Source organism: Balaenoptera ricei, chromosome 20 (genome assembly GCF_028023285.1).
Source record: "Balaenoptera ricei isolate mBalRic1 chromosome 20, mBalRic1.hap2, whole genome shotgun sequence".
Lineage (NCBI taxonomy): Eukaryota > Metazoa > Chordata > Mammalia > Artiodactyla > Balaenopteridae > Balaenoptera > Balaenoptera ricei.
In genome coordinates, this window is record NC_082658.1 from 61,915,428 (window position 1) to 61,929,256 (window position 13,829).

Genomic DNA, 13,829 nt, shown 5'->3' on the forward strand with positions numbered 1-13,829 from the left:
ATGAAAAGCAGGAGGGTTCCAGCTGACTCAACCTGGAGGATGGGAAGGCCAGCAAATGTTCTTGGAATCCAGCCTGGTTCCTCACGCTGCCATGTGCAAACAGCTCCAGAGGAGAACCTTTCCAGAAACGTGTAGAAAGGGGCTCCAAGGAGGCTGGTGACCACCGTGCTCCCTGGTTTGCTATTCCCAGATGCCTGCAGTCACACAATTTGTGACTCACCTTTATGGCCAGTTTTGCGCTTCTCCAGCTGGACTCGCGCCCCGAAGCTGGATTCACGCCCCGGAGTCACAGGCAGGCCTGTGGGCTCTCGACACCACGGTACGTGGCTTTAGAATGAGCTGATGAACCTTGCTGGCATGTCGATGTTACTCGAAGATTTTTTTAGGGGAAAAGTCACCATCTTTATATGAAACTCACTGATATGCTGTGAAGGGAATGTAGAATTCTCAACATTTTTAAGACTTCAAATAAAAAATTTAGGCCCTCAAAATAAAAGTTCCCTAAAAAAGTCATAGTGCACAGCTTCAAACTTGTCTTGAGACCCTGAGGGGCATGAGCTGGTCTAGGAGATAAGGTCTAAGACCCTGGCTTACAGGACTGCAAGCTCAGACTGGCTGAAAATATCCCTGGCCCTATAATACATCTGATCTCGTCATCTGAACAAATGAAGACGCGGCTCTGGCCTGGGGAGCTGAGTGCCCTGCGGCAGGAACAGCAGAAGCACCACGGAAGGTGCCCAGGGCCGGCCAAGACCCCGCGGCCACAGACCCCTCGGGCAGCTCAGAGCCACTCAGGCCGAGTCACGAGACGCCACCAGGAGCGCGGGCTGTGGGTCAGCCCCACCGGGAGCAGACTCAGTACACGCGGGCTGTGCTTCGTCCAGAGAGGGGCCCAGGCCCACAGACCAGGAACCTCCCCGCTGGACCCCAAACCACGGAGGGACGACTGGCAACGGCTGAGGCACCGGCCATCCACCAAATGTCCACGTGTCCGTGTGTGTGCGTGTATGTGGGCGCGCACACATGTATGTGGGCTGAGCCGCTGAGACGGCTTCGGGTCATCACACGGGGAGCCTGGTATCTTCTGGGTACAGCATCGCGCAGCACCTGACGGCCCAGAGAAGTGGCTGGCGGCCACCGTCCTGGCCCCGGGCCTGTCACACCCTCATCAGAGGCTGTGCTGTCCTGGGAAGATGGAGTCCCCCAGGGGGGAAAGGCCAGCGCGTGGGGCCTCCCTGGGAGGAGGAGGAGGTGGAGAGGCTTCTCCTCTCTCCTCTCCTGTGGGCAGGGCTGGTCCCCAAAGGCACCATGAAGGATGGCCTCCGAGTGGTGCCCGAAGACCACACATCACCCGACGAATCGCTCGCTCAGCGTCCTGGTGTCAGCACACGCCAGCATCCCCGGTCCGTTAAAGTTCGTGTTCACTCTGCCTCCGCGATCTCGGTATAACCCCTCCTGCTCCCCACCCCCAGTGGGCACGTCCAAGCAGCTCTGCAGCATCCCGAGCGGCCCTGGAGGGCGGGGTCCCCGGGGGACCGCGGTCACAGCAAGGGCCTGTGCAGGGGAGGGGGCCAAAGGGCGTCAGGACCCAGTCCTTTCTGGTGACTCCCGGCAGCTGCAGTGGGGACCACGGCCCAGTGAGGAACAGGGACGTGAAGATGCCGGTTTGGAAACAGACTGAAGGGAAGCCTGGCATTTTGAGAAAATAGTAACAATAAATGTCACTGGGACAAATTCATAGTCAGACAGAAACAAAATATATTTATTAGAAATATTACAGAGCCATACATCGCACACGTCCACGTTCACAGTTACACACGCCTCTGTTGCATCCTGACAGCGCTGGGCACGGTCTGTGCTCTGGGCAGAAATGAGGCCGCACACGCACCGCTGCATTCCACTCATGCAGTCGAAGTTACTGAGCTACTCGGGACGGCACAGGTTTAGCCCAACGCTAACCTGGGTCGGAGAAGTGAAACCCGCAGTGAAGCCAGGCACACGCGGTATTAAAAATCCTTTATGAAAAGGTTGCTGGGTCCTGTCCTTTGCTGCATGTCACTGGTCAGCTCCTCTCAAATGGCCCTCGAGCTCTGCGCTGGGAAGAACCAGGGCTGGATTTGGCAAAGGGGCTGGTATCTGACGACCGAGACCTCTGTCCCCAGGCAGCGCGGTGCCTGTCCCCTCGGCGGGGACGTGGAGGGGGACCGGGAAAGCAGCCCATGGGTCTGGGGACCGTGACGCCAGGTATGAGCCACTCAGGATCCTCTGGGTGGAATCAACAAAAGCTATAAAACAACAGCTGGGTGAAGAACGAAAACCAAAGGCCATCGTAGTTTCTGAAGCGAGGAGGGACCGGATGGGAGGTGGGTGAATTTGCCTGGTGTCCCCAGACACCGAGCCCTGTGGGCAGGGGCCATGGAGCCACCGTCAGCCGTGAAACAACTCACAACGCAAAGAACCATGGACCTCTCTTCATGTCTTTAAAAATACAAAACAAAACAAAACTCCTCCACTCTTGGGGGGTCTTGCATTCTGCATCTATCTTGTGTATAAAAATAATACATTTTTTGGAAAAAGGATCTGTAGAGCCACCAAATAATTTTAAGTGACATAGTGCTGGCTGAAGGAAGATGGGAAGTAACACGGATACTGTGGCCTCTGAAAACCTCAGGACAGAAAACCGGGGAGGAGGCGGTTTGCCGACAGTAACCACCGTGTGTTCTCAAGTTTCCCACGCTCACCTTGTGCCCCGAGCTCCCCAGTTAAAGCCTGACCTACGCGGCCGCCCCCCGCCCCCGGCCCCGGCCCTGCAGCGCTGGAAGGCCTGACGGTGCCTGCAGGGCCAGACCTGCCCCAATGCCACCCGTGTCCCTGCGGGCAGAACACAGGTGCCCTGGGCCCTAAGGGTGCTCTCGCTGCAAAGCAGTCGGGCAACCTCTTGGCGTTATGAAAACAAATTGCACGTGGCCTTCCCTCCTCTCTTTAGCCTAAAGGCAGCAGCAGCTCCAGCATGGGGGGAGGGGAAACAGCACCACCACTGCAGAGGCTCCTTGCCGACTCCAAATCCTCCTCGGTGATCACTGAAGACAGGACACGGCAGCGCCCAGGCCCCTCCAGGCGCCCTGAGGCATCGGCGGCCCCTCCCGCACGGAGCCCCACGGTGACCCCAGGCTGCACACAGCCAGCAACGGCCCAGCCCCACTCCTGGGGAACGGCGTGCCCACCGAGCAAGCAAGGCAGGGTCGGGGGGCGAGGAGACACCGGGAGCATCTTTCAGCCGACCGCCCCTCAGGGAGGCGTGAGCTACAGCTGCCCCGGTGGTGCCTCCAGCTTCCATGTGAAGACAGATCATCAGGGCCACCGCCACCAGTGCTTCTCGGGGACTTTGAACATACACAGAACACAACCCTGGTCCCCTTCCCAGTACTCTGACTCCACGCTGGGGCAGGCGAGGGGTGTGTGTTTCCAACGAGCCCCGCAGAAGAACCCCAGCCAGCGGCCCGGCAGCTTGAGGTGGAGGGATGGGCGCCGCGTGGGACCGGATGCCTCTTCCAAGGCGGCGGGAGGGAGGGCCGAGCTCAGCCGCCCCCAGGACAGGGACCGATGGGGCCCCGGCTACGAACGAGGGCTCCCACCAGCCTGCAGGGAGTACTGCGCGGGGCCAGTCGCCGTGGGAAGGACCCTGGTCGACGGGCGCTGATGCGTGCAGCTGGGGGACCCCCCTGGGCCGGGGTGAGCCTCATTTGCTACGTAATGTACATTTATTTGCCCAGGTGATTACCTGCACCTGCACTTCCCAGGCGGAGGGCTGCTCTGGAGAGGGCTCTGCTGCCGCTTAGGGTGACTGCAGGCTCTAGGGAAACTGAGTTCCCTCCTTCAGTTGTACCCTAGCTGGCTCTGCCTGCCCCCAGGGCCTCCTTTGCCATGCAAATGTAGGCCGCCTGGAGAAGGGCTAAAACCACAGCCAGAGTTGAAATACTGTTTACATCGCTGTCTGCCCAGCACCCCGAGAAATACGTGTCCTCCAACTGTTTGTGCAAAAGCATGAGGACCCCGGCCGGCACAGGCCAGTCCCTTCTGTCTGAGCGACTTTGTCAGGTTCCGTGCGGGGCAAACGTGTGGGTGTGGACAGGGCGTGAATACGTGCAGGACACTCGGAGCAGGTGACAGTCACGGAGGCTTCCCGTCCGCCGCCGCTGAGCACGGGGTCCTGGTGTGACTGCGTCCCAGACACACATCCTCCTGTCCCTCCCAGGGACACCCAGCAAACTACCCAGGGGCTCCTTTGCATCTCAAGTTTGATCTTCCACCCAAAGAATCAAATAAGGGACAGGAGACCTACAGGTGGTGAAGCCCTTACTGAGGACGCAAGTCTTTTCCCCAAAATGCAGGGCGCTCATGTGTTTCAGCGCTGCTTGAGAGCAAACTTTGTCTTTTTGTGTTCTGTTGAGCGTTTTTTTTTTGGAGGGGGCTGGGAGGTGTCAAGTGCAGAGTTTTTATAGAGGCAGAAGCCAGCATTTGTAGAAGAGACGGTGGGGTTTGGAAGTGCTGTTTGTCGTGAGACTCAGGGCAGCTCCAGTGAACACACCGCTGGGCTCCCGCGGAGAAGGGGGGCCCAAGAGAGCGTGGCCCCCCCCCACTTACGGGCCACGTGCGTCGGGGTTCAAGGTGGGCGCGGTGGACCTGGCTGTTTCTTGTGTGTGTGTGTGTCGGCCCTGGGCGAGCTGGGCGGTGGGCGGAGCAGGGAAGAGCGGCGGGCGCCGCCTCCGGACTTACGTCTCGAAGTACTTGTAGATCTGGGCCACGTACTGCATCACGCTCTGCCAGTCGGGCCGGTCTGTGTGCAGCATCTCACTGAGCTCCTGCGGGAGAGGGCAGAGGTCACAGGGCGCCACGAGGCCTTCCCATGCAGCCGGCAGGTGCAGGCAACACCCAGCCGGTGCTAAAGGTGCTGAGTGAAAAGAAAAGCTTTTCCTTCCCGTTTGTGCAAGAGATGCTGTCCCTTTTAGGAAACATTAGACTTGACCTCCCGCCTCTCCCGTCTTTTAACAACACGACAATGAACATTAACAGAAGTTTTGAACTAAAAATAAGAATTGCCCTATGATCCAGCAATCCCACTCCTGGGCATATGTCTGGACAGAACCATAATTCGGAAAGATCCATGCACCCCAATGTTCACTGCAGCACTATTCACAACAGCCAAGACATGGACACAACCTAAATGTCCATCGACAGAGGAATGGACAAAGAAGATGTGGTACATATATACGATGGAATATTACTCGGCCATAAAAAAGAATGAAATAATGCCACTGGCAGCAGCATGGATGCAGCCAGAGATGACCATACTATGTGAAGTGAGTCAGAAGGAGAAAGACAAACACCATGTGATATCACTTACATGTGGAACCTAAAACAGGACACAAATGAATCTGTATACAAAATAGAAACGGACTCACAGAGAACAGACTTGTGGTTGCCAAGGAGGAGGGGGTTGGGATCCGCAGCTGCAAACTATTATATATAGAATGGATACAAGGTCCTACTGTAGAGCACAGGGAACTATATTCAATATCCTGTGATAAACCATCATGGAAAAGAATATGAAAAAGATGTACGTATGTATATAACTGAATCACTTTGCTGTACAGCAGAAATTAACACAACATTGTAAATCAACTATACTTCAATAAAACAAAAGTTCTGAAAAGAGTCACCGCGATTCCATTACTGTGAAAGGATTCCCACCTCTCCAAGCTACCTCTGAACACACACCTGTGTCCCACACGCTCCGTCACTGTGTGCCCTGTGCTTTGTCACTGAACACTTTTCATACACAATTTCCCGCACAACTGTGCTGTGCCATTTTAGCAGATGTGCACTGTCCAGGGGAATGACTACCCTTTGTCCTCTCAGTGCATGGCATGTGCTGTGGTCCCCTCTTCACCACACAGACTCTGCAGTGAGCATCTCTGTGCGGTACTGCTTCCTTCTGTTGGATTCGTGCCACAAAAGTCCTGAACCGATCGAAAGCTGTTTTACCAGAATTAAGGGTCACCATTCCATGTTTTATTGTTGTTTCCCCCTCATTTTGTTGGCAGTGAGCGAGCAGAGGCAGAGGCTGGGGAGCGACAGCAGGCAGGACGGCACTCCGTCTATCGCTTGGCCAGGCGTTCCTGAAATTCATGCTGCTGAACGTATTTAGTAATTCACTTTGGGGCTGAACTTGGATTCTTTTGTGGTCACAGGAGAACACCGGGGAAGGTCCTGGCGTAAAGCCAGAAGCAGAGATGCAGTGGAAAAGGAGGCTGAACTTAGCACATCTGCTCCTGGGCGGGGTCAGAACTGGCTGAGGCCTGGAACCAGCCATTCAGCTTCTGTTTCAACATCTAAATATATTTTACTGATTTTGCTCCCTGGTTATGCTAAGAAATCAGCATAGCTTTGGTCATGGGAAAGGGGTGGAAAAGAAATGTGTGGAACATTCCACACAGATGTACCTACAACAATTTGAAAAGGAAAACAAAGCGTTCACAGAATACAAGGGGAAAAAGTCTCCTTCCACCTAAAATACTGCAGTCAGGCCTGTGCACACAGACGGATGATGCATGGAGAGCTAAAATTCTCACAACACGAGGGTTGCCAACATGACGATACGGAGAAGAAGTGGTGAGGAATCGAGCACTTGAGAGGTAGATGAGCTCTGAGAACAGAAGGATGACCCAGAGATGCTGGAGGGACGGCAAACCTCCCTCCAAGGGGGGCAAGGGCGGGCGCGTCTTCCTGCTCAGAGAGGATTCGGAAGTCTGATCAATATTCACACTTTTACTCAGAGTATCCGATAGGCCTGAACCTAACAATAATTAAATTTTAAAATATTTTGGTACATGGTCAACATCACATCTGAACGTGTTTGAAGAAATCATTTAGCACCTTTCAGGAGAAGAGGGGGTTGTTTGATTTAGTAGCTTAAAACCTTCCAAAAAAAGAAAACACCAGGCCCAGATGGCTTCACTGGTTAATTCTTCCAGACAGTTCAGGAAGAAATAATACCAATTCTGCACAATCTCTTCCAGGAAACAGAAGAGGAGGGAACACCTCCTTACTCATTCTGTGAAACCAACGCCAATACTAATACCAAAACCAGACAAAGACATTACAAAAAAACTACCAATTTCTCACTTGAATATAGACACAATGATCCTTAATAAATATTATCAATTGAATCATGATCAAGTGGGGTTCATCTCAGGAAAGCAAGGTTGCTTCAACATCCATAAATCAATCAATGTTATTTATACTAACAGACTGATAAGAAAACCCATATGGTCATATCAATAGATGCAGAAAAAGCATTATACAAAATTCAATAACTATGCATAATAAAGGTTCTCAAAATACCAGAAATAGAAGGGAATTTCTTTTACCTAACAAAGAACATATACAAAACCCAAAGGCTGACATCATACTTAACAGTGAAAAACTGAGCACTCCCCCCCTAAGATTAGCAAAAAAGAACAAGGTGAGGGTGTCTTCTCTCACCTCTCCTAGTCAGTACTGTACTGGAAGTTCTAGCCAGTGCAGTAAGGCAAGAAAGAGAAACAAAAGGCATACAGATTAGAAAGAACTAAACTGTCTTTATCTGCAGATGACATGACTGTCTATGCAGAAAACTCCAAAGAGTCAACCAGAAAAACCTCTTGGAACTAATATGCAAGTTTAGCCAAGTCTCAGGACACAAAATCAACTTTCTTACATGCCAGCAATTAACAACGGCATTTGGAAAAAAAAAACCCAACCATTTAAAATGGCACCCAAAAAAATCTACATGCAGAAAACTATAAAACACCACATGCAGAAAATTACAACATACTGATGAAAGAAATCAAGAAGCTCTAAATAAATGGAGAGATATTCTAGGTTCATAGATTGGAGACGGAGTATTGTTAAAATGGCAATTCCTCCCATCTGATCTATAGATACAACGCAACCCCAATCAAAATCCCAGCAAGCTTTTTTCTGGGGTAGATAGCGACAAACTGATTCTAAAATTTACAAAGGCAAAGGTACCGGAATAGCCAAAACAATTCTGAAAAGAAGAATGAAGTTGGAAGACTTGATGTCACAATTTATAAAGCTCTATTAATCAAGGCAGAGTGGTGCCAGTCAAGGGGCAGACACTTGGGGCATGTTACACGTATTTTACCACAATAAAAATAATTGATAAAAAGAAAAAAGATAGGGCTTCTTGTCCTCAGGGGTCTTGGTGGGGATGGAGATAAGCTCTATAATCAGAGAAATTACAATATAACACACACGTGCCCCACAGACTATGAATAAGTTGTGCTTTCAGGGCCCAGGTGGGCACGGCTGTCCAGAGGCAGGGTCACGGAGGGCTGAGACGTGGGCTCTGGAGACAGCTGGCCTCCTTGACCCTTGTCTTTGCTACTCACTGGCCACGTGCCCTTTCACGGAACCGCACTGTCTCAGTGTCCCACCCACAAGGAGCATCTACGTCGCAGGACTTTTGAGAGGACCAATGAGCCAACACGTGGAAAGTGCCCAGCACAGAGTAAACATGCACACAGTAAGTGAATTAATTGTCTAAGTAGCCTCTATAAAGTTTATGCTACAGATCAGGCCCAGTTATGCCTAAGGAATCATTCTGATATCCCCATAAAATCCTGAGTTGTAATGACCTCCCTTCCCAGGTGACCTGAAGACCTTAGGCTGTGTGAGGAGTGACCGTTCTGGTGGACACACGGGCTCACCCAGCAAGCAACACCCTCACAGACCGTGTGACCTAGTGCGGGCGTGCCCACCTCAGCAGGTACAAGCACATCAACCCTCGGAGGGCACACATGCTGGCTGCTTTTACGGCAGTGGCAACAGTGTCACACATATTCTCTCTCCTCTTCTTCCTGTGAGTTGTTGTTCCACCTGTGATGTGGGGGTTAAGCTTCTATATTACACCGTGGCTGGGAAGGAATGCATTCTAAAATTTGGGGAACACCGTAGGGTTTTCACTTGTGAAAAATCTCATCCTTGCTAACATGGTAAACCCAGAAACCTTTATTTGCTAGAATGTACACATATAAGGGAATTTTTTTTCCTGACTAATCTAATAACAGAACTTGACCAAGGACTTGGGATTATTACTGCTGTCAATTCTGATTGGGTGTTTTTTTAAAATGTCATGTGTAATTAAATATATTATTTTTCAATCCATCTCACGATACTGTAAAGCAAATTTAATAATGTAGGAAGCTTCTATTTTCTTGATGGCATAAACAGGTTAAACTGCTCACAAACATTCCTAACTGTTTTTGAGATTCATCATGATGTTTGTCAGTAGCGCCTCAAAGACATCTCTACAAATAAAATTGCTGGCTCTGACGATTAGTTCAACAAGATGATCTCATTTGCTTCCCAGCTTTCACTACAGTAGTACGTGAGATGGAAAATAGGAAACAATGTTAAATTAAAAAAGCAAATATTAACTGTAACACTACAAAGAAAACCGTATTCTGTGTATAATATCATCTTCTAACAAGTTTTCATTGTGTCTTTGATTCCTTATGTAAATTATCTGTGGTTACTTGTTAGCTGTTTACTGTTTCAGAAGATAAATCAGGTTCCTGCTACTCCATCTTGGCCAGATATTAAGTCCCCTCACTCCTTTTTAGATTCTCTAGACTTGTATTTACACAATAGGGACACCTGTTTCGTAAAGGTTCAGTGGAATTTGGGCTTACTGGGATTTTTTTGTTTGTGTGTGTGTGACTATATTTAAAACAATGAATTTCACTTCTTTGATAAAGGTTAAAGTTCTACTTCTTTCTGAGTAAGTTTTGGAGAAATATTTACATTTACTATTTGAAGGAATGTATTTACATATTTTTTTTAGAAAACTGCTCATTCTGTTTCAAACACTTTGGCGTACACTGTCATAGTACTAAAATTCCTACGATAGCTGTCCTTTCCCTTTGTTATTTCATCCTCTGAGGTTACACAAGTATGTCTCACTGTTACTTCAACTGAGATTTTCCTAATCACTAGTAAGATTGAACATCTTTTTAAATGTTTACTGGCCATTTGTGAGTTGTGTATTCCAGACTTTGATAATTTTCTACTAGGTTTTTTTTTTTTAAATTATTGGTTAGTAGAAATTATTTGTAGATTATATGTCTTTGCTTTTTTTGCAGTTATGTTATGATGTGTCTGGATGGAAATTTTGTATTATTCATCCTGTTTGAGATTCATTAAGAATCTGTGGTCTTTCATCATTCTGGAAAAATTTCAGGCACCACTTCTTCAAATATTATCTCTCTTCACTTTTTCTTTCCTCTTCTTCTGGAATTCCCACTGGATGTGGGACTTAGACATGGTCTGACTTTATCTTCCATGCCTCTTAAGCTCTGTGACAGACACTATCAGATGTTCCTAACTTCTCTCTTCCTTGAAAGGCTTCATGCTAAATTTAGAGAATGAGAAATGTTATATGCTTACTTTCTCAAATTCCCTTGCAGCTGGTGTGGCCACATAACAGAGTACTACCAATGAGCTGGAGGGACTCTGGGAAGCCTTTTGGTTTCCTTATCAAAGGGGTAAGATGTTAGGTACTTGCTCTTCTCCCTTCTCCCTCCTTCCTGCCCTGCAGACAGGAGTGATGTCTGGAGCTTGGTAGTCATGTTCAACCACAGAGAAACAAGTATGAGGACAAAGAACCAACAGATTAAAGATGGTAGAGTGAAGAGAAGAGACACTCTGGGGTCCTTGATTATAACACTGAGCAGTGAACCATTTCTGAAACTAAAAAAAAAAAAAAAGTATATATATATATATATATATACACACACACACACACACACACATACATATATACACACACACACACACACACACACACACATATATCTTTATGGTTGAAGCAACTGTTAGTTGGGTTTTCCATTTCTTGAAGTTGAAAAACCTATTAACTAATAAAACCCTTCTATTACATTTTCCATTTTTAAATGTCTCTGTTTTATGTTCTGGGTAATTTCCTTAGATCTAGTTTCCAATTCAGTAGTTCTCTCTTCTGCTGTATCCAATCAGTTTTCAGCCCAACTGGTAACTGGTATTTTTAATTCCAAATTTTAATTTCTACAAGTTTTACTTGATTCTTCTCCAAGTCTTTTTTTTACAGTACTGTGCTCCTTCCTTATGATTTTAATATGTTTAAACATAGTCTTTTGAGGTATCTTTCTTCCTGTTTTATTATCTCAAGTTCTGGTAGATGATCCTCTTGTTGGTGGTGCCTGCTGACTAGCTCAAGTAGATCGATTTCTTTTTTAAAATTTTATTGGAGCATAGCTGATTTACAGTGTTGTGTTACTTTCAGGTGTACAGCAAAGTGATTCAGTTATACATATACATATATTCATTATTTTTCAGATTCTTTTCTCACGTAGGTTATCACAGAATCTTGAGTAGAGTTCCCTGTGCTATACAGTAGGTCCTTGTTGTCAAGTAGATCATTTTCTTGAGTGTTTTGTAATTCTGGATTGTGAGTGTATTTTCAGCAGCCTCTGTGCTACCGGCCCAGGAGCCTCCTACAGCAGAGACAGTATAAACCGGGGGCTGCTTGCAGCAGATATTATAAATTTGGACTCCAAACCTCGTCTGGCCCAGTTTTCTCTCCTTACAGGAGACTTTCCTTTTTTGGCCACCAAAAAAATCCCAGGTGGAGACCAAGCTTCCTTATCACCTCCCTGCACTGGAAGGTGGAGATTTTTATTGCCCTGTCACGAAGAGCAGCACTTGTGAGCCTTGGTTTTGTGCAGGGGTCTCAGGACTAATGCACTGTTTACAGGAGCTCAGGGCTTTGTCTCTTGCCCCTGCGTGGGCAAGAACCACAGCCTATACCCATCAGATGCCCGCTCATTACGAGCTCTCTCCACCACCCCAGCCCCAACCCTGGGGGTGGCCAGAGTCCCAGCACATGCTTCAGGGCTCTGGTCTTCACTCTTCTTTTAATTTCCAGCATCTGGTTATTTCCCAGTCTTTCTTCAGAGATCAGCTATGTATTGATATTTTTCAAATTACATTTTATTCAGATTTCTAGGTGCCTTGAACAAGAGGGTTTTAATGATAATTCAGTCTAGAACTGAAATTTATCCACAGTGAAATCTTCACTGAAAACACTCTAAATCACTTGTGGTCAGACCAACTGGATAATTTTCATTAGGAATCATGAGTAACATTATCTTCAGAAGATGGATTTCACTGTTCTGTAAAAATTATTTAGTAGATGGTATAAAGTTCTTCCTCATATGATTAGAACAAAGTATCACAGGGACACGAAGGAGGATACTTACCAGGCTGGGTTTGATGCCTACACTTTCAGCTGCTTCAAATGCCAACAAGAGATTTCTTTTCTAGGTTGAAAAGACAAAGACAATGAAATTATCAACTAAAAATATATAGCTTTTGCTGGGAAAAAACACCAACTGACATTCCTATAAAGATTACCTACTGTTTATAAAACACTTAAGTTTTGAAGTCAGATATGCAACCAATGATCTTAGTTTATGGGGAAAAAAAAGATTAACAGGTTACCATTGTCACTAAAAATGACATTATTGATTGATTCCTGACCATCAAAGATACATTTTTGTTAATTCGGTTATTATTATTATTTTTTTGCTTTGTCAAGATTTATGACATACACATTATGTTGTGTATCAAGTTGTTTAATCATGGTGTTATACCAAAAAAATTATCAAAGTAATATGTGCACATCGTTAAACATAGTCATATGAAAAACTGTTGCTTCCCTCAATCCTGGTCCTTGGGAGAAGAACTTTTTGTTTCTCTCTTTAATTCTGGTGATCTCCTCCATACGTCTGTAACTGCTCATACCACCGTTGCTTGATTTCCAAAAGAGAGGCATTGCCTTCTAACTTCTTCCCAAGATAAATGAGGACTTAGGTACCTCTCTCCTCCCTGCATTATAGTCACATAGCTCATGTTTGTGCCTGTGTTAGTTATGTTTGTGACTTTAACCATTTTCCTTAAACCTCCATTTCTTGTCCCATCAATTACAGACGGCAGTTCCTGACTCCACTTTGTATGATAAGGAAGACGTTCCCTGGCCTTTCATCCACCTTGTCAAGTTTTAAACTGTTAAAGCTGATGGAATTTGCTTCCTTTTCTTCAACCACACTTAAGTGTTCAGCACCCTCTTAACAGGACGACTCTGAAGGCTGAACACAGTAAGCGGTGTTTACACAGCAGCTGAGATCAGATTCCTCTCCCCAGTTCCATCACAGTTGTCATGCTGTGCCCCTCAAAACATTTTTTCCAAAGGATTTTCTTCTTTGTAACTCAACCAACGGCTCAAAACCACACCACGTTTCAGTGTGCTCCAGACCTGGACCTTGACTGTCTTCAAGTCCGTTTGTTTTCATTTCTGCTTGTTGGGATTTTTCTTGCTGGGAGAAGATCTGTGCCTCCTTCTCATCTTCTGATTTCTTATCTTTCTGACTATGGCTTACAATCTATGATATTATCTTTGTACCAAACTGACTTTCTGTTCTAACATGTTCGTTCTCTCATTGCCCCCCTTTATTAGGTCCCCAAGCTCTTAATCGTATCATTATTCTATGAAACCCTTCAGCCCTGGAGTCCTCCAGAACCTGTCGACTGAAAAAAAAAAAAAAAAAGCACAACCTAAAAGTGGAGAATTATGTTTTATTTGGTGGACATACTGAGGACTTAAGCCTGGGAGACAGGCTCTCAGATAGCTCTGAAGGGATTGTTCCGAAGAGGTCAGGGAGAAGCCA

General features: G+C 47.0%; 1 protein-coding gene across 4 annotated transcripts in view; it reads right to left on the bottom strand.

Moving 5' to 3' along the window:
* Nucleotides 1–1,738: 1,738 nt before the first annotated feature.
* The window catches only part of SPECC1 (sperm antigen with calponin homology and coiled-coil domains 1), a 265,582-nt gene continuing 253,491 nt past the window's right edge, over nucleotides 1,739–13,829 (bottom strand). For 3 of the 4 annotated variants that reach the window (XM_059908106.1, XM_059908101.1, XM_059908105.1), the window contains 2 exons: nucleotides 12,363–12,422; nucleotides 1,739–4,862 (listed from right to left, as the gene is read on the bottom strand). In XM_059908106.1, coding sequence (XP_059764089.1) covers nucleotides 4,773–4,862; nucleotides 12,363–12,422 — 150 coding nt within the window. In that variant the 3' untranslated portion in view covers nucleotides 1,739–4,772. The remainder of the gene's footprint in view (nucleotides 4,863–12,362; nucleotides 12,423–13,829) is intronic. The other variant, XR_009499670.1, reaches the window with a different exon arrangement.